Consider the following 26,545-nt stretch of genomic DNA (forward strand, 5'->3'; position numbering starts at 1 on the left):
TTAAAAAGCAGAGACATTACTTTGTCAACAAAGGTCCGTCTAATCAAGGCCATGGTTTTTCCAATAGTCGTGTATGGATGTGAGAGTTGGACCATAAAGAAAGCTGAGCACCGAAGAATTGATGCTTATGAACTGTGGTGTTGGAGAAGACTCTTGAGAGTCCCTTGGACTGCAAGGAGATCCAACCAGTCCATCCTAAAGGAAATCAGTCCTGGGTGTTCATTGGAAGGACTGATGTTGAAGCTGAAGCTCCAATACTTTGGCCACCTGATGCAAAGAGCTGACTCATTTGAAAAGACCCTGATGTTGGGAAAGATTGAGGGCAGGAGGAGAAGGGGACGACAGAGGATGAGATGATTAGATGGCATCACTGACTCAATGGACATGAGTTTGGGTAAACTCCGGGAGTTGGTGATGGACAGGGAGGTCTGGCGTGCTGCGGTTCATGGGGTCGCAAAGAGTCAGACGTGACTGAGCGACTGAAGTGAACTGAACACAACCCATAAGACACTCTCCTCTAGAACAGTCTAGGCTGTGTTGAACACAATCTGAGAAGCCCAGGTTCAAGTGAAAACAAATTCATTCAGGAAATAATTTGTGGAATGACTTCTGGGAGCTGTCTGTGGCTCTGCTCCTGGCACTGGGTAGGAACTCTCACCAGAGCCAGGAGCAGACCCACGGATGAGTGAGGGCTCCATACTTCACATATGGAAGGAGCACTGAGACCTCCAGGGCCTTAGAGGTTGAGCTGCAGAATAAGCCAGGCCTGGGGGCAGGAGGGACACTGCCCAGAGTCCTTGATCACCCATTCATTTTCTTCCAGGGGGCCCCTCAGCTTTTCATTTTCAAACCAGACAAAAAGGTCTTGGGATCTAAAAGAGAAGCTAAACAGTCAAGCTTCTTTTTTAAATAATTAATTCTGGGATTGTCCTAGGTCTTCGTGGCTGCATCCGGGTTTTCTCTAATTACAGTGAGCGGGAGCTACTCTTTGTTTTGGTGCTCAGGCTTCTTGCTGCAGTGGATTCTCTTGTCGTGGAGCACGAGCTCTAGAGTGAGGACTCAGTAGTTGCGGTGCACAGGCATAGTTGCCACATGGCATGTGGGATCTTGCCAGACTAGGGATCAAACCCGTGTCCCATGCATTTGGCAGGCAGATTTTTAACCACTGGACCACTGGGAAAGTCCAAACACTGAAGCTTCTCAAGCCCCAAACTTGCAGGCATCCCAAGGGCCCTCTCAGTACATAAGGGCAGTGCCATGATGAGGTCTCAGCAGCTGAGGCCACTGGGATCGAGGCAGGAGAGCCCAGCGGGGTGTGTATGGGGTGCCCCCAATCTGCACTGACAGCTCTGAACACAGAAACCCTCTCAGTGCCATCAGGTCAGATCCTGCGGGGTTGGCCACAGAAGGGCGTGGAAACCCAACAGAGAAGAGAATGGAGAAATCGGAATGGGAGAGCTGATGATGGAAGGAGAGAGAGGAGGAGGAGGAAAGAGGAGGAGGGAACGGTGAGCAGGAGATCCACGCTCCTGTATCTACCTTCATTTTCAGCAGCTTGTTTTCAACCTGCGCTGCATCTAACTGCTTCTGCTTCTCCCGCAGCTTGTCCATGGAGGCTGTGTACGTCTGTTGCAGATTTCTGATCTGATCCTTGATGTTGCTGTTCTCCAAAGTAACATCCACGAGGGTTTTCTGATAGGATGAAAATAAAAACCAGATCTAGCGGTGTGAGAAAACAGGCCAGACCACACCGGGATATCCCTTTGTCATTAACCATTGAGGGAGACATCAGCCACAGGAGCCACAAGCCCGGGCCCCTGGTATTAGAGCGCCTGAGGGCCCCCTGGTGGCCAGGAGGTCTGCTGCCCTGTACTGAAGCCAGCCAGCTTCCCCATAATTCCCCATCACGGCTGCCAACACCACGTGCCACTGCCTAGGATGGATGGAAATGGATCAAACCCTTTTCCAAGGAAAAATGCTAATGATACATAATTTCACATGTAAAGAAATTGGGTTTGAAAACAGTAAGTACAGAAGAACCCCACTTTGAAAAAAAAATTCATAAGCATCTGTTCAAATGCCCAGGGGAAAAAAAAAAGACTAGGAGGTTGTAGTTCTTGCTGTTGTTTCGTCACTAAGTTGTGTCTAACTCTTGGAACCCCATGGACTGTAGCCCACCAGGCTCCTCTGTCCATGGGATTCTTCAGGCAAGAATACTGGAGTGGGGGGCCATTTCCTTCTCCAGGGGATCTTCTCAGTCCAGGGACTGAACCCATGTCTCCTGCACTGGCAGGCAGATTCTCTACTGCTGAGCCACTGGGGAGAGAGGGGAAGACTAGGAGAGTTACCCAAGTTCAAATAACTGCTTTCACTAGGGACAGGAATATGGATAGCATTAACTTTCTTCTCTGTTAAAATCTTCTACATTTTCCAAATTCCTAAGTCAGAAAACAAAATAGGTATTTTATAAAAAGGAGGTATTCCCCCTTTTCTTTTTAAACAGGATGTTTACTTCAGTACCTTTAGACGAGCTGCCAGAATAGCAACAACATGGCTGAGGCTACTATGATGCTACAGGCACTTCACCTTCCTCCCTCAGGCAGAGAGGGGTGGTAATGAAGGGAGGATGGGCAACAGAGTCTAAAATTGCCTGACAAGTGTCAGATGCCTGATGCTCATTAATCCAGACCGCCCATTGAAACAGGAATGCTTAAATTAACACTGTTGCTATTTCATGCTCAACTCTCATTACAGAGGAATGTCTTCCACAAACCCAGAACTCCCAGCACTAGACACAAGGCAATTTCTACCACTTCCTACCGCCTCCTGAAGTTACCTACAACTCATATAGAAGAGCTGGAAATTCTTCTAATATAAGATGTTGGTGTTGGACTCACTTCCTAACACCTGTGTCCTCTTTGTAGCTGGCCAGTCTCTGAAGCTCCTCCACTCCTGAGCCTCCACCTTGAATAATAAGCCTCATTCTTAAATCTATTTAAGTCAGTAAAAAAGGATTTTTGATGGTTGTATATAGGTATGAAAGAAAATACAGAAGCCATTTGGAGGCTGGAATCACAGAACATTGGAGATGCAAGGAGCTTGAAAAACCACCTGGCCAAGCATCCTCTCTCCAAGTCCCACTGGATTTACAGAGGCCCGTCCTGTGCTCAGAACCTATATCAGATGCCAAGAGACCAGGACTGGAGCTACACTTTGTTCAAGCAATTTCTGTTGGTCTCAGTTTGTTTATCCATCAAACAAGGGGGTTGGAGATCATCTCAACTGTTCTTTCTAGCTTTGACATTCTGTAAAGTCGAAGTGAAGACCTGGTCTTATTGTCATTAATAATGAAAATGGGGTAGACTAGACAGTGGAGAAGGCAATGGCACCCCACTCCAGTGTTCTTGCCTGAAGAATCCCAGGGACGGAGCCTGGTGGGCTGCAGTCCAAGGCATCGCTAACAGTCAGACACGACTGAGCGACTTCACTTTCCCTTTCACGCATTGGAGAGGGAAATGGCAACCCACTCCAGTGTTCTTGCCTGGAGAATCCCAGGGACAGGGGAGCCTGGTGGGCTGCTGTCTCTGGGGTCGCACAGGGTCGGACATGACCGCAGCGACTTAGCAGCAGCAGCAGCCGACAATGGAAGAAATAAGAAGTTAATATCTTCAGACTCATGTGAGTTTCCTGGCCATGAGACAGTATCTTTCTTTCCTCCACTCCTCCCCTTCCCCTGCCTCCACCCACTTCTTTTTATTTTTCTCAAACAATTTTTAACCTTTTCATTATAAGGCTCCTCTGACTCCTCCTCTCTGGAATAAGAGACTAGACTGTGATGAGGAATCAGTCAGCGTCCCTGGGTTAGGGTGGACTCTGTTCTAACAAACAGCTGACCTTTGAAGTGAATGCCTGGAGTGTCAGTGATGGGGACAAAAATGTTGCCTGCCTGCCTGCCATTCCAGTAAACAATGAATGCTGCTGGCCATCAAGCCATCAGCCAGGGCAGCCCACCTGACAGTGTGCCCTGAGGGAAATGCAGGATGGGGAAAAAGCAGGATACCAGGCCTAGAGAGTTAAGATGCATACCAAAGAAATAATGTCCGTGAGCCCAGACTCTTACATCCTATCATACATAGAAAAGCATTAAAAACATTAACTTAAGATGTCTCTCTTTTGTGACTAACAGCAACCTTCTGATGTTTGACTACATTTTTTTTTTCAGCCAAAACTCCTGTATATCCTGGTCCTCCCTAACTTCTTTGGAACAGTTCCTCAGAACTCTCTGAGAGACTGAATCCTGGGCTATAGTCCTCAGGGAGGTCCCCAAATAAAACAGAACTCTCAACTTTTAGGTTGTATATTGTTGCTGTTGTTGTTGTTTTCCAGGCAAATCAGAAGTATGATGGGGAAGAAAAAAACACAGATACCAACCAGATGTGAAGTCAGGTAAGATACAGCCTTTCCTGGTTGGCCAGGGTGAGAATATGTCCGAGAGGGAAGGAAAGCGAGCCTGGACAAGCCCCCTTGATGGCAGGAGGAAGGGAAAACAAAGGCTACTGAATAAACCAGACCCAAAGCAGGGCCTGGTCTGAGGCCAGGGGAAAGCTGGCATGCTCTAAGGAGAGCCAGGAAAAGGGTGGGACTCAGAGCCCCACCAGAAATGGGCTTCCAGACAAACCCAAACACAAGGCCTGCCCCCACTGTGGGACTATATCCTAGCTTCGATGCTGGCACTACCGCCCAATCAGCTGTCAGCAAAAAGTACTAGATCCTAGGGGAAGTGGATCATCCCAACATAAAATTTGTTTGCTTATCTAGCAAATTATTTATAGAGAACCAGAAAGGATATGAAATAGCTTGTGTGAACTTTGAAGAGGAAGGTAAAGAGATAAGAGCCAAATATAGTTGGAAGGGGACAGAATCTATTATTTGCATGTTTGGAAATTAAAGCCCGAGGAGTCTGTTGAATATAATGTTGAATCTAATGCTTGGCTCTAAACATTTTCAAATTTATTTGCATATTACATGGGGGGCTCAGTTGAAACAGTAACAATAAGCAGCATGTGAGGGATTAACTCCCAACAAATCAAAGTAATAATGAGAAGAATCCCCTTAGTGTGGGTTGACCACACATCTGCACACATGTAGGATCCTGGCTCTTTTTGGCATCCCTGTCTGGCATTACCAGGTGTTCTCTGGAAGGCACATGACTTTTTCTTTTAATGCAAAATAATTTCCACATTAGGAAAACATGTCTAATAGCATTTGGGAGTTACTCATCATGAATAAATGAGGATTGCCTTGGGTTAAGGCCATCTTTCCTGTGACTGGTGAGACTTCTCCTAACACTGTGGCATGAGGGAGCAGGTGATATGTTGTTTCAGGCACTGATGCTTAGGACCACTCAGGTGTCTAGTGGGACAAGTGACATCACTAGCGCTGAACTCAGGATCTAAATCCCCATTTTAATAAGGGCAAAAACAACTGCAACTGCAAGGTCGGGAGTCTCGGCTTGGAAGCATTTCTATCAGCTTCCTTCCTTAACCGTCTCCCTGGCTCAGCCTTTACTGTGACCGAGCGTATTCTGAATAATGAGCCGAGAACATTCTGGGACTTACTCTAATACAAAGACACAGGGCCCACCCTTGGCTAAGCTCATATGCACTGGAACAGAGGACAACCCAGCCAATGGGGAGCAGATGAGTACCTGCAAGCTGATGGAGTCTGACGCCAATGCCGCGTTCATGGCATTAAAACTGTCCAGGGCTGACGACTGGGTTTGGATGTGATTCTCCAGGTAGTCCTGCTTTGCCTGTGAAACCTGGACAGATTGAAGAGACAGTTACACACAACCAAACCATACATGCTCACAAAAATCTTCAGCTAGGTCACAACTTTCTCCTGAGGGCAGACACATCAGGGTCAATGATACTTCAAGTACAGCTTTACATTAAAAAGTCAACATCTGCATGACCCAGAGAGCAGAAAGGCAAGACAACTTTTCCTCTGGATGATATTCACTCCTTCCCCAACAGGGCCTCACTTACTTCTCACAACGCTATGCAGCCCCCAGAACATGCCTTTTTATAGGGAGGAAAGGGAAGGAGAGGAATTTGAATGCAAATATACAGCTACCTTTACGACTAGAATCTAGCTGGATACGACTTTGTACAGTCTTGCTTTTGCCTACTCACCATAGAAGGAATATGCTTTGGACTCACCCAGTTCCCAGTTGTTTTGCGGCTGCTGTTGTTGTGTTGTCTTTGTTGGACGTATATTTAACATGTTTCAGAGAGTTTCATCAGAGCCCAGTCTTAAGCTAGACCTTAAAGAAGGGCTGGGTATATAGAAAGGCCAGGAGGCAATAGAACCAGAGGTAAGGTTCTGTGAGTCTCAAGGGTTGATCCTGTGAGGGCTGTGGGAGCCACAGGAAGCAGTCAGGCATGAGACAGCGAGAGGTGTACCCTTGGGAGAGGAAAGAAATAGCAGGCCAGGGGCAGGAGGTGTGTTCCGGCTCAGGGCACATTCATACAGCCAATAAATTAGCATCTTTTTTTTTTTTTTAAGATTATTTTTGATGTGCATCATTTTTAAGTCTTTATTGAATTTGTTACAATATTGCTTTGTTTTATGTTTTGACCTTTGGCCTATGAGGCATGTGGGATCTTAGCTCTCCAACCAGGGATCGAACCCACATCACCTGCATTGGAAGGTGAAGTCTTAACTACTGGACCACCAGTAAAGTTCCACGTTAGCATCTTAACCTGGCTACAGTCTGTGGTGCGACCCAGAGAAGGAGGAGACTACAGGTAGAGATGGAGCTCCTGTGACAGTCTAGATGAGAAAACGAGGGTGTGCAGGAGGTGGCCATGGAAAGCAAGGGGCAGAGACCTGCTTATGCATGCAAGTCCAGTCCTCTGGCTTTAGTTACAGTCAGTGTCAGCGGATGGCAGAGGGAATTTCCATTGGCAGGTGACAATTTCACAAATCTCTTCCTACACGTCAATGAGAATGACAAGCTGGATATGCCTGTATACTCCCACCCCATATAATCAAGGCAGTAGGTCTTACTTAAGCAGATAATTTCACAGCCCAGAGATAAACGAGACTCTAATACATGACTGTTGCAACTGTGCTCCTTTACTGCAGATGTTAACTTTTATGGGAAGTATGTCATACAGAATAGACTTTTCCTTCAAGGTTATTAACCACAAATATTCTTTTAAATGTTTTTCCCATAAAGCATTAGCTAGGTTAAACCAAAGGAAGCTTATTTTTTCTTTAATTTTGAGTAGGCAATATATTCCTAGAGTTCAAACATTTTAAAAGTAGAAAAGGCACTAAATATTTCTAAATATTAGACACTAAACAAAATATTTTTTCACTCCTGTCCCATCTGCTCAGTTACCACCATGTCCACTCTGCACCTCAAGTAGGAACCACTGTTAATTACTTTCTTGATGATCCTCCCAGTAATTTTTTGTACACACACAAAAAAATCTAGATATATTTATTTTCTCCTTAGTTTACATAAATGGTAGTATACTACACATGACATTTTCCTGTGTCTTGCTTTTTCACCACTTACTCTGTATCTTTGAAATTTTTCTGTATCTGTTTGAAGAACTTATTCATTTTTATTTTTTAACAACTCTGTGATTGTAGAGATGTAATATATATTTTTTAAATTTTCTCTTTCTTAATGGACTTGTAAGGTTTCCAATCTTTTTACTATTATAAACAATGTTTAACAACTAAGTTTATGCATACATCATTTCACATATGTGAGAGTTTTTCTATAGAATAAATTCTTAGGAAAAGAATTACTGAGTCAAAGGATGTAGGCATTTGTAATTTGGGTAGATATTCCAAATTGCTTTCCCTAAAAGTAATACAAACTACATTCCAAGCAGCAATCTGCCTGATCCTCTATAGCACAGCTATTACAGCATCTTGTTCCACTTTTGCAGTTTTGCCAGTCTGCTAGATAAAAATTATATCACAGGACCGTTTTAATCTGAGTTTCTCTTATTGAGAATGAGGAATTTAAGATCTCTTCATCTGTCCTTTACTATAAATTATCTGTCACAAATATTTTGCCTATTTTTATGAGGTGTGGTCTTTTTCTTTTTGATTCATGGGCGCTTTTTAAGTATCCAGAATATTAGCTTACTAGTCGCTCAGTCGTGTCTGACTTCTTGTGACCCCATGGACTGCAGCTCGCAATGCTCCTCAGTCCATGAGATTCCTCAGGCAAAAACACTGGAGTGGGCTGCCATTTCATTCTCCAAGCCTACTACCTATAGTACGAAGGCAAATAATTTTTCCCAGGTTGTCATTCGACTTTGGTATTTTTGCCAGCACTCGTCTTCATTTTAATGTAGTCAAAATTATCAGTGTCATTAACTCTTCCTTTAGTGAATTTGGAATTGCATCTCTTCATAAGATAATACCTTCCCCTCTCCAAGAGTGTAAAACAATTCACATATATTTCCTTCTGGCACTAAGTTTAACAAAATCTACCCAGAATTTGTCCAGATATAAGTCTGTCCCAACAGCATATACTGACTGGACTATTTTCCTCCCTTCATTTAACGTGCCACATTTATCATAGATTGGGTTACATTTCTGGGCTCTTTTTCATTAATGTCTATTTATTTATGTGCCAATACTATTCTGTTTTCATCTCTGAGGCTTTCTCAATTTCTTTCTCAATATTTCTCAATATTAAGAGGCCTAGTCTCCTTCATTGCCTTTTTATCCCCCCAGAATTTTAACTCTTCATATTTATTTTCTGTACACCATGGAACCACTTAGTTCAGTTGTAAAAGAACAACATAAAATAAAAATCCTTTAATACTTTTACTGGGTAATATTAAATTTACATATCAACATGAATGGTATTAATGTCTTATGATGTTGAATCTTCCTTTCCAAGTATATGACATATATGTCTTTCTACTCATCAAAATTTATTTTCAGATATCTGGGAGTTTTTTGTTGCTTTTATTTTCTCTAACTGGTTTTTTGCATATTGCAATCTATTTGTCTATGTCCATTAATATTTTACCTTGCTACTTTATAGAATTCTTCTGTTTATAGCAGTTTTTTCATTGGTTCGCTGGAGTTTTCTGGGTATGTAGTCATACAGTTTGTAAACTGTGATAGTTTTTCATCTACCCGTCCAGTTTTTATACCTCTAAATCTATTTCTCTTGCTAAATTCCATGGCTAGTCTCTCCAGCACAATGTCATTTAATAATAATAGAGCTGGCTTCCTCATCTCGTTCTTGACTTTGGAGGGAATGCTTTGAAAGTGAAAATTATTCTTGCCACAAAAATTTTCCTTCAAATAATAAACTTCATTCTGTGATAATATTCCCTCAGTTTATGTAAAATATGATTCCAGGGACTTCCCTGGTGGTCCAGGGATTAGGAATCTGCCTTCCAGTGCAGGGGAGGTGGGTTCAATCCCTGGTCAGGAAACTAAGATTCCATGTGCTATGGAGCAACTAAGCATACGCCACAACTGGAGAGCCCACGAGCTGCACCAAAGACCCAGTGCAATAATGTTCCTGTGATTCCACTCACAAGGAACATGGTAAACTCAAGTATATCCAGGCACTAGCAACTGAGAGGGAGTTCTAAGCCCTAGCATCCCTTCACGTGATGCTACTTACTGACAGTTCCTGGGTGAGCTGTCGAATCTTCTGTCTCATTTCATCATAGTCTCCGTACATTCTCTTTCTTACTTTTTCCAAAGTAGCTCTCACCTGCAGCCCACAAAAATACTGGTTAGAGATCAAGCTACAATATTTTCATGTGAGATTTCCAAAACATTTAAGAAACCCTAATAAGAGAAGGGCCTCACAAAAAAATAATCTTAGGAACAGGACAATTTGGGATATTAAGAAAGACTATCACAAGGGAATTATCCAAATAATAGTGATAATAATAAATATGCATTGTGGATTATATATAATTATTAATAAATATTAATTATCAAATAACATGCTCTGAAGAAAAAGTGGTTTATTGAAATTTACCTACCACCCTAAAAATCATATTCAGGCAGGATTTTTCCCCTTTTCCTATCACATATTTTTATAAGTAGGAACTGTTTAACTGGTCAGCTTCATAAATACATGACTATTGCTGCTGTTGTTGTTCTGTTGCTATGTCATGTCCAACCCTTTTGCGACCCCATAGACTGTAGCCCGCCAGGCTCCTCTGTCCATGGGATTCTCCATGCAAGAATACTAGAGTGGGTGGCCACTCCCTTCTCCAGAGAATCTTCCCAACCCAGGGATCAAATCCATGTCTCCTGCACCAGCAGGTGGATTCTTTACTACTGAGCCACCAGGAAAGCCAGAACACATGACTAGGCAGACCAAAACGAAAAACAGAAAAAGGGCACCTCTAATTTTCCCTATCGCTGTCCTGACTGCCAGAGAGCAAATAAATGTTTGGAAGGTAAGGAAGGAAAGTATGAGCTTTGAGAGCCCATAAATGTGAAAGTCAGTTCCTCAATAATCACCAACACTACAGAAGGCAGTAAATATAAGAAAAGTCATGGTGATTCCCCCAAACGCCTGTTTTTACAAACTCTGTTTAAATTTCTCTATAATACCACTTCCAGAGAAGTAATGGGGCCTTAAATATATTCTCAATAAAAACGAAAAACCTAACAAATAGTCTCTATCTTCACTCTTCTTCTGGTGCTCCCTTGGTTGAATGAAGAACTCAGGGATTCTCCTACAAAAAAGCAGCCTCAAAGGAGCCCTCTCCAGAAGGCTCTGGAACTTCTATCACAGGAAAGGCTCAAAAGCAGCAGTTTGGTTAGAATGAGGGGTTAAGTAGGCCACAGCATGTGGGGACTTAATTTTGAAACTGTATTTATACAACTAGCACATTGCTTTAAACTGTATGTTTATTAGGAATGACTGGATACTGGTGGAGATTTCAGGGCAGGAGAAGGCAAGTCACAACACCTTGCCCTTCCCAAATGAACTGTAATGATAGAGTCTACTTTCTCACCACTGAATACAAACATTTGGGGGGAAATGAGGCCAAAAGCAACAACCTTTTCATTCTGGGCAGACAGAACGGCTTTCATCTGTGACCCTGAGTTGGTTCTCAGCCTACTCACTGTTGGGGAGTGGGTGGAGTTGGATGTGACTCCCATTGGCAAATACTGCCAGAGTCCACCCACAAGTGAGGGAAGGCGCACAAACCCATAAACACATTCAGGAATGTGTAGCCTGGGATGGATCTGAAGCCAGCCACAGAAAGTGGGACCAAAAAATTAATTTTAAATTGTAGATCACAGTGGAGGTTGGCAATTCAGGTCAGAAATTCTTATGTGATTTGGACATCTGACAGCCTGAACCTACAATTTTGTCTTGGACAATCTGCAACTCACCAATCTGCTTAGCAGGTTTACCTCTGAAGTGGTGCCATGTTATTTGGGGCATCTCAGTGAGAAAGATATAAGCATTTGCATGAGAAAAATAGGGGCAACCAAAAAGGTACGAGCTTTCCCTACATAGAAACATAGGAATGGGCTACTCTGAACGGTTAAAAACGATCTTCAGGGTTTGGATGACTGGGGCTCTGAGGTTGACAGTTGTCCGACAGGCTCTACCCGCTTGTGTATGAGTATGGCTTGTCTGGCTTTTCTTCATTTTCTCTGTTAAGAATTTATTATCTTTTTTATTCCTTAAAATTGTACAACTATCCAAATCTTTCAAGACAATTAAGAAAGGTACATTTGTTATTTTTTGATATTTGATAAGAGATGCTCTTCTCAAAAACTCAAAACAAAAGCTGACCACACGTGTTTGTGTCCTACTGGCAAACACAGCCAAATAAAACAGAGCTAGTTTTGACCTTAACGATCCCTCCTCAGCCTCCATGATCTGTAAATGAGAAAACTGAAGCTCAGATAGGGCAGAAGTTTGGCTGGGTCAAACAGCTGGACCTTGAACCAAGACCCATGGGGACGCCATTGCCCATGCTGCCCCTGCTTCTCACGAGCACTCTTTAGTCCACAGGCCAGTGTCTGGGACAGCTCATATCCTCTCTATCTAATCACTCTGGTTTGACAACAAAGGCACTGTTCAATCTAGGAAGACACTGGGAAGACCAAGAAAGAATGGAGATGATGGATGGATAGAAGGAAGGAAGGAGGGAAGGAGGGAGGGAAGGAAGGAAAGATAGATAGATGATAGATAAAACGAAAAGGTTACAAGGAAATACTCCAAAATGTTAACAACTGTTCTGGTTGAATTGTAGAATTGTGGGTGATTTTGTTTTCTTCTTCATACATCTTTATATTTTTCAGAAGTTCTCCAAAGAACGTACACTTTAAAAGAAATGTAATATTAATTACAAAGAAATGGTATTAATTGGCCTGGGTTAGACAATGTCTATTGTGGTTGACTTCTCAGCATCTGTTTCAACCCAACTGATTGGCCTGAACCATCAAACCAATTCCCAAGGCCCATTCCCCTTGCCAGTGATGGATTCGAGAATGGGCATGTGACCTGGGTCCTTGCCAATGAGACACCAGGGCAAGTCTGATGACGGGTCTCTAAAGGGGAACCAGAGATGATTGTCTCCTTTTCCTTCTCTGGACACCATCATATTTTCAGATGATGCTGTGAGCCTAAGGCTGAAGGAGGAAAGAACCAAGGGAATCTCAGAAGTAGAACTGGTGCTTGGAGAGCCCTGCCTGGAGTGCACCTATCCCTAGACTTATCCCCACATGAGAAAAATTTGGCTTTTCTGCTACCTGTAGCCAAAAGTATCCAAATTCATACAGCTGTCCAAACTCTTACATTAGGAGTGTCCAATATAATATGCAAAACTACCTAAGAGCCTCCTTATCATACATGGAAGAAAAAAGCTATTTGGTCTACTGAGTATCTTTACTTAATAACATATAGAACTTCATCCTATACCTCACTGCAAAATTACATGTGTACTTCCCTGGTGGCTCAGACGGTAAAGAATCTGTCTGCAATGTGGGAGACCTGGGTTCGATCCCTGGTCGGGAAGTTCCCCTGGAGAAGGAAATGGCAACCCACTCTAGTATTCTTGACTGGGAAATCTCATGAACAGAAGAGCCTGGAAGGCTACAATCCATGGGGTCGCAAAGAGTCAGACACAACTGAGCGATAACACTTTTCACATCACCATGAAGATCTGTAGCGGTTTTTCCATCCAAAATGATGTTTAGAATTATTTCAAAATGACTTATTACGTTCATATCAGAGCTTCCAGCTCCACCCTCTTACATGCTACAAGAAGACTGTAAAACAGAAAAAAAAAAAATCCTTAAACTACTCACGTCTTTGATGTAGTTCATCTCTTCTTTCAGCTGATTGGTGGTCCACCCATACACCACCATTTCTTTCTGCTGGTTTTGATCTGATCTTCGCACCACACCATAGACAACACCCTGAGGGAGTTTCCTGGTCGATTCTCCATTGCTCAGGTCACAATGCTGAAAGAGGGGAGGAAAAGAGAAGAAAATGGTGACTCTTTAGGCTTTGTAGAGGCAGCTGTCATCACGGGCCCACTGAACATGGTTATGCAGGTTGTGCCCAGCACTGAGATGCCTGGTAATGGGGGAGGGGTGGCACTGCCAGTAGAAATCCAACCTGGTCTCTACTCACCAAGTCATAGTTGGCCTGTGCCTATCTTTCCCCTGGAAGACCAGCACCTTGCCCTAATTTCCACCAAAGCTCTGTCCCTTTATCAAGCAGCGTCCCTGCAGGAACCCATCTTCCCAGAGAAGGTGCCTTTCAACACAGGCGCCTTCTGACAAAGGTGCCTAATGGACTTGTGCCATCCCTGATAGCAAGAGTGAGTGTCTGAAATCTCACATTCTCGGTAAAGCTGTTTTTATGCTGGGTCCTCTGTATGACTTCATCGTCATCACTAACTGTGTGGCCTGAAACACAGGAGGCTGAGATATGTGGGGGGAAGAACGCCGACAGCCATCTGGCAGCCAGATTGTCCCCTGACGTTACAGCTGACCCTGGAGCCAGTTCTGAGGAAGGGAGGTGGGGTCCCCTGTTGTGACTATTCATGAAATATTTCTGAAAAGTCAGGCAGAGGCAGCATGACATCACTCCAAAAGAATCCTCTGCTCCTTGGCTCTCTCAGTTAAAACTCCCATCATTGCTGAAGTGCAAATACACTTGGGAAGCGGGGAGATGTGGCCAAGAGAAACTAAGATTTATTGAGCACCTTCTATAAGCTAGACATGTCCCTCACACATTTAATCTTCACAGCCACGCCACAACACAATGACTGTCCTTTCCACTTTATAGCGGAGAGAGCTTAAGTTCAGAGAGGTCAAGTCTCGTCTCTTGTTCATGGCCACATACCTAGGTTCAAGCCCAGTTCTGTCTGATACTAAGGACACCTCCCGATAGGCTTTGTTGGATGTAGAAGGACAGAGTAGGCCATCACAACATAGGAGAGAGGGGACAGGAACAACCTAAGACGAGAGACTGAGATGACAGAGAAAAACCAGCCTATGTCTAATCTTCCTTGGGGCTCACAATGTCACAGGACAGAAGGCTGAGTTTCATAATGGTAACTTTGCTCTTGAACTAATTTTTAAACCACCTGTGCATAAATTCTTTCTATGTACTTGTAAAACATCACTGACATATAAAACTATAATGTGCATGTTAAAATCATTCATTTGTGGCAGAATAGTAAGTCCTTTATGGCCCATTCAATCAAAGCTTGTAAAAGTTACCAAATTATTAATCATTAATGACCTCTAAGCTGGGGCTTCCCTGGTGGCTCAGACATTAAAGCATCTGCCTGCAATGTGGGAGACATGGGTCCGATCCCTGGGTCAGGAAGATCCCCTGGAGAAGGAAATGGCAACCCACTCCAGTACTCTTGCCTGGAAAACTCCATGGATGGAGGAGCCTGGTAGGCTACAATCCATGGGGTCGCAAAGAGTTGGACACGACTGAGCAACTTCACTGATACTGGTAATGACCTCTAAGGAGGGGATGGTAGGGAGGAGAAGGGATGCTGAAGGTCAGAATGAAATTTGATTTTTTTTCTTTATAACTTCATGTATAATTTGCTTACAATGTGACCTTTTGAAAAATAATTAATAAGAAGGGCTTTCCTGGTGGTTCAGTGATTAAGAATCCGTCTGCCAATGCAAGCGACACAGGTTTGATCCCTGGTCCCAGAAGATCCTAAAGGCCATGGAGTAACTAAGCCTCACAACTGCCGAGCCTGTGTGCTGCAACTCCCGAAGCCCACACGACTAGAACCTGTGTTCCACAGCAAGAGAAGCCATCTCAGTGAGAAGCCCATACATCGCAATGAAGAGGAGCCCCTGCTCGCTGCAACTAGAAAAAGCCCACATGCAACAATGAAGACTCAGCACAGCCAAAAAATTTTACATAAATCTTAAAAAATAACAAAACATCCATTGCTTCCCACTCTTCTGTACAAACTTGTTAAGAGATAAAATATGAGGGGTGGGACACTTGCATTGCTTATGGAAAATGCTTTCACTAGAACTCCTCATACCTGGGCCCCACAGGCACTGAGGCAACTCTTAATGTTGATACCTAAGTTTAGGTGAGTGGGGGGTTAAATGGCACTCAGTGGAGTGAGAAGCTCGGATTAGATATCCCAGCTTTACTACACATATAATCAGGAAGAGGAAAAGCTCTAATGAAACTCCCACATACCAGGAAACAAAAGCAAGCTCTTTCAGTCACCAGCTCCACCCAGTTCCTGAAAAACAAACTGATGCTGGCCTCAGGCTTTGGGAAAACTTGTTTCTGAAAAGCAAAGGTTTTCACAGGTGGACTGTCCTACAGGAAAATGCTCAGGTGACCAGATCAAGAGGACTTGTCTCCCTGCCCATGAGGGGAGATGGGGACCACCACAGATGGAGGTATATGCAGACAAGCCAGGGACAACATGGTCTGTGAAACACATCCCGAGAGGTCTTGGATCTGAAAGTTACACACGTGGAAAGATATCAAAGATCTGTTAAGTAAAAAATAGTACATTTCATATTATTTCTATTTTTTGCTTTGCAAGTGAGTGTTTGAGTGAGTAAAACATCTAGAAAGTTGGACTCCACATCTTCAATAATACTTTTTCAAAAAATGACAACTAAAAAATTATTACAAAGTCAGGATCTAAATGAGAGACCCACAGGGAAGGGCCCAACACAGGAGCAGGGCCATATGCATGGGCCACCCCACAAGGAGAGGACTCCTGAGGAGCTGCTGGGCTGTGATGGGGAGGGGGAAGGGGTGTTTACAAAGAAAGAAAATATTTTTTGGCTACCCATTTTACTATACAACCTTTTCTTTAATCCCCATATTAACCCTACTGTGTATATATTACTATTTCTTCCAAGGTGGGAGTTTTCAAGTGCCTGTTTGTGTTTCCAAATCTAGGCTCTTTCTTTAACCACAAAACCTTCAGGATAGCTTGTGTGTTAATCACTCAGTCATGTCCGACTCTTTGTGACGTCATGGTCTGTAGCCCATTGGGCTCCTCTGCCAATGGGATTCTCCAGACAAGAATACTGGATTGGGTAGCCATTTCCTCCTCCGGGGATCTTCCTGATCCAGGGATCAAAGCTGGCTCTCCTGCATTGCAGGCAGATTCCTACCATCTGAGCCACCAAAACCCTCAGGATAGCTTAGAGGAGAGGAAGTGGAGCTCACAGCTTTGTGTGGCCCCAGACCTCAGGGTTATGATAGCCAAGAGGGATACTCTCAGATTCAGGGCCTCTGGGAGGAGGTGAGCCCAGGATAGGAGACTCTTCTCCAGCCTCCCAGGATCCATGTCCCTCCAGTCCCCCACTTCATTCTAGCCTCCGGGCCTCTTTTCTCTTCCTTTATCAGCCAACCTCCTTTGTGCCTCAGGCATTTACACAGGCTATTCCCTCTCACTGCAGAGCCACTGCTGGGCTGAAATGTTCTTCTCTCAAGGTCATCTTCACCAACTCTTCAGACAGTCAGGTCTCTACAACACTTACCCCAACCATGATGGAGTGACTGTTAGCATCACGATATATGTAAGGCCTGTTTCCCTACCAAATCAAAGTTCTAAGAAGTTTAGGGTCTTATCTGTCTTCTTTTTCACCATAATCCCCAGCAACTAACAGTGACGGACACTTAATGAGTTCTCAATAAATACTTGCTGAATGAATAAGAAGCTTTAAAAGTTGGAAGAGGTTCTGGGGAATTACTCAGAATATGTAAAGTTGGTCCCCTGAAGAGAACACCCTTTGTTCCTCTAAGATGAAGCCACAGGGTGGGGGTAGGGGGTGATATTTGCCCCAAGCATAAAATCTATATCCAGAAACAGTTGCAAAGTAGCTGAGACTTCCATTACTTTGACAAAACGTGAGCATGCTTTTGGTCAAAAACTGGAAAACCCAGATAAAAAAAAGAGTTGACATGTTTGGCACTGTGTTTGTAGCTAAATTTTTCTCCTCCCGTGTCCTTTAAAATAATCTCCCCATAAGATAAATATTAATTTTTAGGCATGATAACAGCATTGTGATTATATTAAGAGATAATCTTTATCTTTTAGAGAAATATACTAAAACTATTTATGACATCTGGGACACAGGGTGGAGGAAGTGGACGGGGGTGGAGATAGGGCGAGACAGACCATGGTTTGAGGGCTGTCAGCTGGGTGAAGGTTCCAATATTCAGTACACAATTCAGTCTCCTTTTGTTTGTTCGAAATTCTCCATAATTAAAAGCTTTTTCAACTTGTTTATAATGCTGCTCGGTATTAAAAAAGTCAAATTTTAAAAAATGTACACTGGGCCTGCTAAAAGCTTCCTAGACATAAAACAACAGCAGATGAAATTGCCTTGAAAACAAAAGCCCTAATAAAGGCACAGAACAAAAAAAGTTTTTGCCAAAGAAGGGAAAAGGGCATAATCAACTGAAAGAGCATCCCAAGTTCCTCTGTGCAAAGGAGCAGAATTCATGACAGGCATTATCAGTAAACTAACAGAGACTCTCTCAATGAAACTATTCCCTGGAATGTTTGCATGACGTACAACCTACAGGCTTATGCTATGGCTGTTTTCCCTAAAGATACTTGGCAGCAAGCGCCTTAGAAAAGAAAAACGATAGAAAAGTAACTCAGCCTAAACTCCTGCTCTAGAGGTTTTATTGCTATTGGAAAGCAGGGGTATAAATTCAGTGATAGATGACCATATTTTCTAAACCTTAACTCAGAATATAAGATCTTGCAACGAGATCACCTCTACAGAGATTATCTAGAGACAGTGGCTCTATCTGTTGTAGTCACTGCTAGATCCTCAGTGCTCACCATAAATAGATGCTCAATAAGTACAGTTTGAAGGCAAGAAGCAAAATAGTTGGAAGTGTGCCTGTGTCAGAATATTTGGAGTATGTGGCCATCCAAGACACTGATTCTGCAAAAGAAAAGCATCCCATGGTCAAGAGGGGGTCTCAGACATAAAGAACGGACTTGCGGACTTGGGGAGAGGGGAGGAGAGTGAAATGTATGGAAAGAGTAACGTAGAAAATTACATGACCATATGTAAAATAGACAGCCAACGGGAATTTGCTATATGGCTAAGGAAATTCAAACGGGCTCTGTTATCAACCTAGAGGGGTGGGATGGGGAGGGAGATGGGAGGGAAATTCAAAAGGGAGGGGATATATGTATACCTCTGGCTGATTCATGTTGAGGTTCGACAGAAAACAACAAAATTCTGTAAAGCAATCATCCTTCAATTAAAAAATTAATTAATTAAAAAATAGAAGGGGTCTCAGAGAATAAATAATATCAGAAACACAGCCTACCACAAATCCAAACTAATGCTGGTAGACTGCCACACCAGCCCCTGGCCCCAGAGGCCAGGATAGGCAGCTGGTCACACATCTGGCTACCAGTATGGCTTCGACGGCCTGAAACATGAATTGAGTGACTTGAAAACTAGAAAGTGAAAGTGAAGTCGCTCAGTCGTGTCTGACTCTTTGCGACCCCATGAACTGTAACCTACCAAGCTCCTCTGTCCATGGGATTTTCCAGGCAATAGAACTGGAGTGGATTGCCATTTCCTTCTCCAGGGGATCTTCCCGACCCAGGGATTGAACCCGGGTCTCCCGCATTGTAGACAGATGCTTTACCGTCTGAGCCACCAGGGAGGTCCTTTTCAAAACTTTTGGTTTTGGACTTCTTCCAGCCAGGGGGCTTCCCTGGTGGCTCAAACGGTCAAGAATCTGCCTGCAATGCAGGAGACCTGGCTTTACTCCCTGAGTTGGGGGAAATCCCTTGGAGAAGGGAATGGTAACCCACTCCAATATTCTTGCCTGGAGAGTCCCAGGAACAGAGGAGCCTGGTGAGCTATAGTCCATGGGGTTGCAGAGTTAGACACAACTGCGCCACTAACACTTTTTCCAGCCAGAAGGCAGGAGGTGACCTGGGGACTCTTTCAATGCTGAGTGTCTGGGCGCTGGATTCATCCTTCAGGCAGAAGCGATCACTGTCAGGAATGTGGTCTGACCTGTGTGTCCATCATAGCAAATTATGGTTCCTGGTCATTATTCATGCTTGACATTGTTTTGTCCGATTATGACAAAAATGGACACTATAACTGAGCCTCTGGGGCTCTTCCACAGTCTGAGAGAGGACTAGGACTATTCCCTCTGGAATACAGAGGGGATGGGCAGGCTTGTCCCCTCAGATAAATGGAGACCTTTGAGTAACTAAGATATCTGTTGTTTTTAACTATCTCACAAGAATGAATAGAGACCACTTCCTACGTAAACTTATGGTTGGAAAAAGACAGATCACTTTGAATGCTTAAAGATGAGAAGGAAAAGAAAATTTCTAGTCAAGCAGAAATCACACAAGAGGGACTTTCCTGGGGGTCCAAGTGGCTAAGGTTTCCAATGCAGGGGCCAGGTTTGATTCCTGGGTTAGGAAGATCCCCTGGAGAAGGGCATGGCAATCCACTCCAGTATTCTTGCCTGGAGAATCCCATGGACAGAGGACCTTGGTGTGCTACAGTCCACAGGGTCGCACAGAGTCGGACACAACTGAAGCGACTTAGCACGCACGCACGCAGAGAACTAGAGCCCTCATGCCACAAGGAAGAGTTCACGTGCCGCAACTAAGACCTGGCGCAGCCAAAGAAAAAAAATCTCACAAGAAAATGTAGTTCTATAGTATCCTTAGAAGAGTAACTTCTTAAAGATAATACTCCATTCTACGCAGACAATAGCTGCTTAGGCCTAAAAACTCCAGGAAAAAGAGAAGAGTATCTGGAGGGAGGCGGGGGGTCAGTTCTCTTCTGGAGCCCAGTGGTACAGTACACACCTTAGGTAAGTTACCTTGACTGATACCAGACCTTCCTGATAGGAGGAAGCATGCAAGCTGACGTCACCATGACGACTTGCCAGGGCACAGACCTGAGTAAGAACTGCAAAGCGTTACTAGCTGTGTGGCCCTGGGCATGTGACTTACTTCAAGGTCCTGAATGTAAAATGGGGATAATACCATCGATTTCAGAAGCTTGTTTCAAGGAAGACACGGAACAACATAATGAGTCATCTGGTGCACTGCCGGGCATACTAACAGATACTGACAGATTCTATAGTTTGTGGCGGTGGCTTTAGATTTCTGAGTATCTGATTTCCTACTAGATTCTCCATGTCCGTCTGGATGCTTCTGCCTGTCTGTCCACCTCTCTCCTCTGGTGTCTTTTTGCTGTTCCATCTCAGTCATCAGAGTCACTCTGACAGTGACATGCTCACGCTTGAACTGGCCTTGGTTTCTCCGCATGAGGAAAGAAACACAAAGTCTTGGGAAGTTAGGAAAATGGAAGAGTTGTGGCAGCAGTTTTGTACACGGTCTCCCGTCTCTCCTCAGTGTCTGATGAGGTGGGGGCAGGCACACTGCTGGGGCAGCCATTGAGCCCCGACCTTCTATTAAACCAGTCACTGCACCTCACTGTTCTACAGATGGCACTGTCGTTCATATTTATTTGAATAGAGAGTCCCAGAACTAAAGAAATTTAGAAAAATGCTGCTCCAGGCTAACATTTCCACTTGCCAGAAGAGGAAATTGAGGCCCCTGGAGATGACTTGAGTGGCCCGCCCATGACCTTGAGTGGTCAGGCAGCCAGGACCAGAACCCAGGACTCTCTGCCCTTCCAGGGGCTGCTATCTCTGAGAGGCACAGAGAGTCCTACACAGTATCACCAGGGAGGCCCCAGCCGCATCTGAATCACGGCAGTGCACTCCCTCACCTGGCAACAGCCCGGGATATTGTGTAAACAGTCACACCAAGGACCAGAACTCAGCAGGCCCATCCAGCCGGGGCTTTTAAGGCCTTGAAGACTTAGAAGACTATAAAACCAAACGGCGAAGGTTTCCTTTTAACCATTTTACTGGACTATGAAAGCCCCCGACTTTTCCTACATACACGTGTATCTGCTCTCTCTCAGTCAGGGTTCTCCAAGGTGTACATAAAAACTGCTTCTTTAGAAACATACGTCACTCCAAGGATATCTATGACAGTGGGATGTTAGCTCTTCAAAATATTATCTACTTCAAGCTACTTAGTCAATTGGGAAAAACTTCACCACCGCACAGACTCAGAATCGGCAGAGCTCAGACAGTATTCTCTAAAATTCAACTATGTAGTGAGACCCTGCTACGTGATAAAGGGGGTGTTGATTTGGTTTCTTATTTGTGTGTGTATGTCTACGTCTCTATAAAAGTATACTCCATACAGATTTGGATAGGAATATAAATGTATACACATTCACAAAGTTCTTTGAAAATGACAGGGGTTTAATTTCAAAATTATTTACTACCAACTTTAATGTTCAACAATTTAGTAAACATGTCAATTCCTCAACATGAAATGTGTGTCTACAACCCAATCAGCATTTCCTCTTCCCTATAATTAATGACTTTTAATATGTAAATAAAAGTTCATCGCTCATTCACCCGAGTTGTTAATACAATTTAAGGTGATAATAGTTCACAAAGAAACTTAGGGGTTGAACTGTGTTCTGCAAATAGAGAGCATGTTGGAGTCTTTCTCCCCAGAACCTCAGAACTGGACCCTATTTGGGGACAGGGACAAGTTAATAAGAGGTCATTAGAGTAAGAGCGAATCCAATATGACTAGTGTCCTTGTAAAAAGAGGACAGTTTGGATCCAGAGACATATACACACAGGAGAACACCAGGTAAAGCTGGAGTGATGCTGCCATAGCCAAGGATTGCCAAGAGCCTCCGGAAGCTGAAAAAGCCAAGGATGGCTGCCTCCCTGGAGCTCTCAGAGACAGCAGGGCCCTGCTGACACCTTGATCCTGGACTTCTGGTCTCCAAAACTGTGACACTAGTTTCTATTGGTTAAGCCCCCTCAGTTTGTGGTACATTTTATGGCAGGCCAAGGAAACTAATATAAAACTGAATCACCACAATCCAGTCACTCACTAAGCACCAACTACATGCAAGGCAGAGATCTAGGGTCCGGGAGACAAAATTAAAAGACTGCACATTTTATGTGTGTGTATATATGTACACAGGGCTTCTCTGGTGGCTCAGATGGGAAAGGATCTGCCTGCAGTGCAGGAGACCTGGGTTCGATCCTGGGTTGGGAAGATCCCCTGGAGAAGGGAATGGCTACCCACTCCAGTATTCTCGCCTGGGAAATCCCATGTATAGAGGAGGCTGGAGGGCTATAGTCCATGGGAATCACAAAGAGTTGGACACGACTGAGCAACTAACACACACACACACACATATGTACATGTTGTATCAGACTTGGCAAGAATATGTATGTGTACATATGTGAAGTACTTAGCAGCAGATGGCTAGGTGCTAAGGGAGAGGGCTGCCCGGGTGTCCTGATGCTCAAGAGAGGGAATAATCCCCAAGCACAGGCAGGCAGGAGGGTCTCAGGGAAGCAGACCTTTGGTGGGGCCTTTGAGGATGAGAAGACTTGGATAAACTGAGAGACGGCTGGGGAGAGGCTCCAGGCACAGGCTAGAGACTTAGCAAGGATTCTAAAGAGGAAGCAGATGTCATGGGGTTGCGAGATGATAAGTAAACCTGCCTGGTGAGGGCAGACCAACCAGGAAAAAAGGAAGAGTTAGTACTAAGTGGATTTTAGATGGGCCAAGCGGTCATGCAAGAGGAACTGGCTGCAGGGTCTGAGTCCTGCAGTCCAACCAGCAGTGCAACAATGGAACCAACAAGCGAACCAATGCACACTGCTGACATTTCGACATTTATTTCCTTACAATGATCAAATATAGCTATCTTATTTCAAAGAAGAAAGGACTTCCCTGGTGGTCCAGTGGCTAAGACTCTGCGCTCCCAATGCAGGGGGCCTGGGTTTGATCCCACATGCTGTAACTAAGAGCCCACATGTTGCAAACAAAGAGTGAAGACCGAAGATCCTGCAACTATTTACCTGGTGCAGCCAGGTAAACACATAAATATTGAAATAAGAGGAGAGGCATCAACTCATCATCTTCTACCCTTTGTCATCATTTGCCATTTTATGTCAGAGGGCCAAAACCAGGACTTAATCAGGTAGGTTATTTGAGGAAGAAGGTTCTAGTGAAAATGAATTATTCTGGAAAAGGGAAGGTTGGACTCAAAAGAGGAGGAGAGAAGGGAAGGGGGTGTCAGACTCCCAGAGGTATAGGGAGTTGGGTGCAGAGAACTGCCTCTCGATTCCCTCCACTCGAACCCACACACCCTCCTCGTGGCACCCTTAACATCTCTGCCTAATTTCCAAGATGACGCCATCAGTCCCCTCGAAGTACATGGCTCTGAAGGGGACACATATGAGGAACAAATAATAGAGAAGGCACTCGTTCTCACTGGCCATCAGGAAATGGGCATTGAGATGCGTGGGGCGCTTTGTTCTCACAGGGTCAGAACATTGTCTAAGTGCGTTACCTATGTTCCAATCAAGCCGAGCACTTCCTGGTTATCTGTGTGTGTGTTTAGTTGTGCCTGACTCCTTGAGACCCCACAGATTAGGGCTGTATCACTTCAGGCAAGTTACTTAATCTCTTTGTGCTTCAGTTTCCTCAACTATAAAATGGGATGTGTATGGGTGCTCAATCACATCCGATTCTTTGGACCCTATAGACTGTAGCCCACCAGGTTCCTCTGTCCATGGGATTTCCCAGGCAAGAATACTGGAGTTGCCATTTCCTACTACAGGGGATCTTCCTGACTCAGGGATCGAATCCATGTCTCCTACACTCAGGCAGATTCTTTACCACTGAGCCACCCATATCTGTGCACACCAGGGATCCAGATTTCATACATTTAGACAAGAACAGGCACGTTCGGGTGGTATGGCCATAGACTGGATTTCATATTTTTAAATACAAAAATAATGGGAAAACAGCAATAAAATATCTGTACATAAAAGGAACACCATGTAAAGAACACTGAACACCAGCATGCCCACGGTAGGACAGGGCTGGGGAGAGCAAGGTTGGCATATGAGGTGGTATGATCACCAAAGAGGAGTTCTCTGAGGCAAGGTCTGTGCAGAGAGGAAGCCAGGCCCAGGTGTATTGGCAGAGGGATGCTCAGAGGAGGACATACTATCTGAAAAGATGCAGCAGGCACAGCCCAAGACGGAGGAGATGCAGGATGGGCAACTTCAGAAAGGAGAATGATTTCTCCCGGTGCCCGGGGAGAAAGGTGAAGAACCAGGGCCACTGGGTTTGACAGTCAAGGGGAAGCATTTGACATTTAATCCTCGCCTCTCTAGTCAGTGGGCTTCCCTTGTGGCTCAGACAGTAAAGAATCCACCTGCTATGAAGGAGATATGGGTTTGATCCCTGGGTCAGGAAGATTCCCTAGAGAAAGGAATTGCACCCCACTCCTGTACTCTTGCCTGGAGAATCCCATGGACAGAGGAGCCTGGTGGGCTACAGTCCATGGGGTCACAAAGAGTTGGACAGGACTGAGTGACTTTTTTCACTTTTCTCTAATCAGTATTACAGGCCAGACACTGTTGGGGAACCTTTGCATACTCCAACTCAGTTACTCTTTACAACCAGGCTTTCATGTGCCTACTTGAAAGATGAGGAAACTAGCAGCAGAGGAACAAAGTGTCTGGGAGTCATCTGGTGGACTAGGGAAAGCAGGTTTCGGGCAGATGGGATGTTCCATTTGAGAAAGATTAAGAGGAACAGATGCCCCAGCATCTGCCTTGGGAGCAGGAAGCCCTCCACACCCGCCTGAGGAACCCATGACTCCAGAGAAAGACGCCGCCTCTGTTGTCATTGCCTCCAGAAGCCTCTAAACACCCCATCATGAAGCTGGGCAACCTGAACCACCTGCCACACCCTTCCACCACTGCCCTGTGAGTAATCCCTCTCCCTAATGATCTGGGGCCAGTAGACAGAATGCGATGGCATCCCACTCCAGTACTCTTGCCTGGAACATCCCATGGACGGAAAAGCCTGGTAGGCTACGGTCCATGGGGTCGCGAAAAGTCGGACACAACTGAGCGACCTCACTTTCACTTTTCATTTTCATGCATTGGAGAAGGAAATGGCAACCCACTCCAGTGTTCTTGCCTGGAGAATCCCAGGGACGGCGGAGCCTGGTGGGCTGTCATCTACGGGGTCGCACAGAGTTGGACATGACTGAAGCGACTTAGCAGCAGCAGCAGCAGCAGCAGCAGACAGAATGGCCCAGCTAGCAGTGGTGCTTATGTGCAGCCAGCTGCCCCATAGCTTCCTCAGGTCCTCAAAAGACATTATGCAGGGCTTACCTAGCGGTTCAGCAGTAAAGAATCCACCTGTCAACGCAGGAGTGTGGATTCGATACCTGATCCAGGAAGATTCCACATGCCGCAAGACAACTAAGCCCATGGGCCACAACTACTGAGCCTGTGCTCTAGAGCCCACGTGCTGCGCCTACTGAAGCCCAAAGGCTCTGGAACCCATGCCCCCCAACAAGAGAAGCACTGTGCTGAGGAGCCTGCACACTGCAACTGGAGAGTAGCCCCTGCTTGCCACAAACAGAGAAAAGCCCGCACAGCGACGAGGACCCAGCATAGCCAAAAAAAGAAACAACGCTGTGCATCTCCCCTGACTGTGAAAAAGAACAGGATCCAGCTCTGCCTTCAGTGGGCTGCAGCTCTAACAGGGCCCCGGAAACCCTCTGAGAAGTTTCGCTTCATCAGCATCCCATCAGGCCATTTATAGCCTCTTTATCTGAGCGAGCTCCAGTCCCCCAGCTGTCACACCACAGACAAAGGAACCAAACGAAGAAGTCACCTCGCCAGTGTTCTTGGTATCCTGCAGTTTTGTGGACTACGTACAATGTCACAGAGAGGGGCAGCCACACCGAAGGACATCAGCGGGGGCTAGCAGCCCCAGGGCCTCCTCGCTGGTGCTCACCTCTGGCTCCCAGTGACTCAAGACCAGGCACCTGGCCAGGATGTGGTGACAGAATCACCCAGAACAGCCTCACAGTTACC

The 26,545-nt window shown here is 44.8% G+C and overlaps 1 protein-coding gene across 1 annotated transcript in view; it reads right to left on the reverse strand.

Annotated features, from left to right (window-relative positions):
• The window catches only part of MYZAP (myocardial zonula adherens protein), a 141,806-nt gene that overhangs the window by 99,053 nt on the left and 16,208 nt on the right, over positions 1-26,545 (reverse strand). The window contains exons 3-6 of the mRNA XM_052646324.1: positions 13,351-13,506; positions 9,680-9,772; positions 5,708-5,821; positions 1,540-1,692 (exon numbers count right to left, since the gene is read on the reverse strand). Coding sequence (XP_052502284.1) covers positions 1,540-1,692; positions 5,708-5,821; positions 9,680-9,772; positions 13,351-13,506 — 516 coding nt within the window. The remainder of the gene's footprint in view (positions 1-1,539; positions 1,693-5,707; positions 5,822-9,679; positions 9,773-13,350; positions 13,507-26,545) is intronic.

The sequence above is a fragment of the Budorcas taxicolor genome, chromosome 10, assembly GCF_023091745.1.
Source record: "Budorcas taxicolor isolate Tak-1 chromosome 10, Takin1.1, whole genome shotgun sequence".
Classification (NCBI taxonomy): domain Eukaryota; kingdom Metazoa; phylum Chordata; class Mammalia; order Artiodactyla; family Bovidae; genus Budorcas; species Budorcas taxicolor.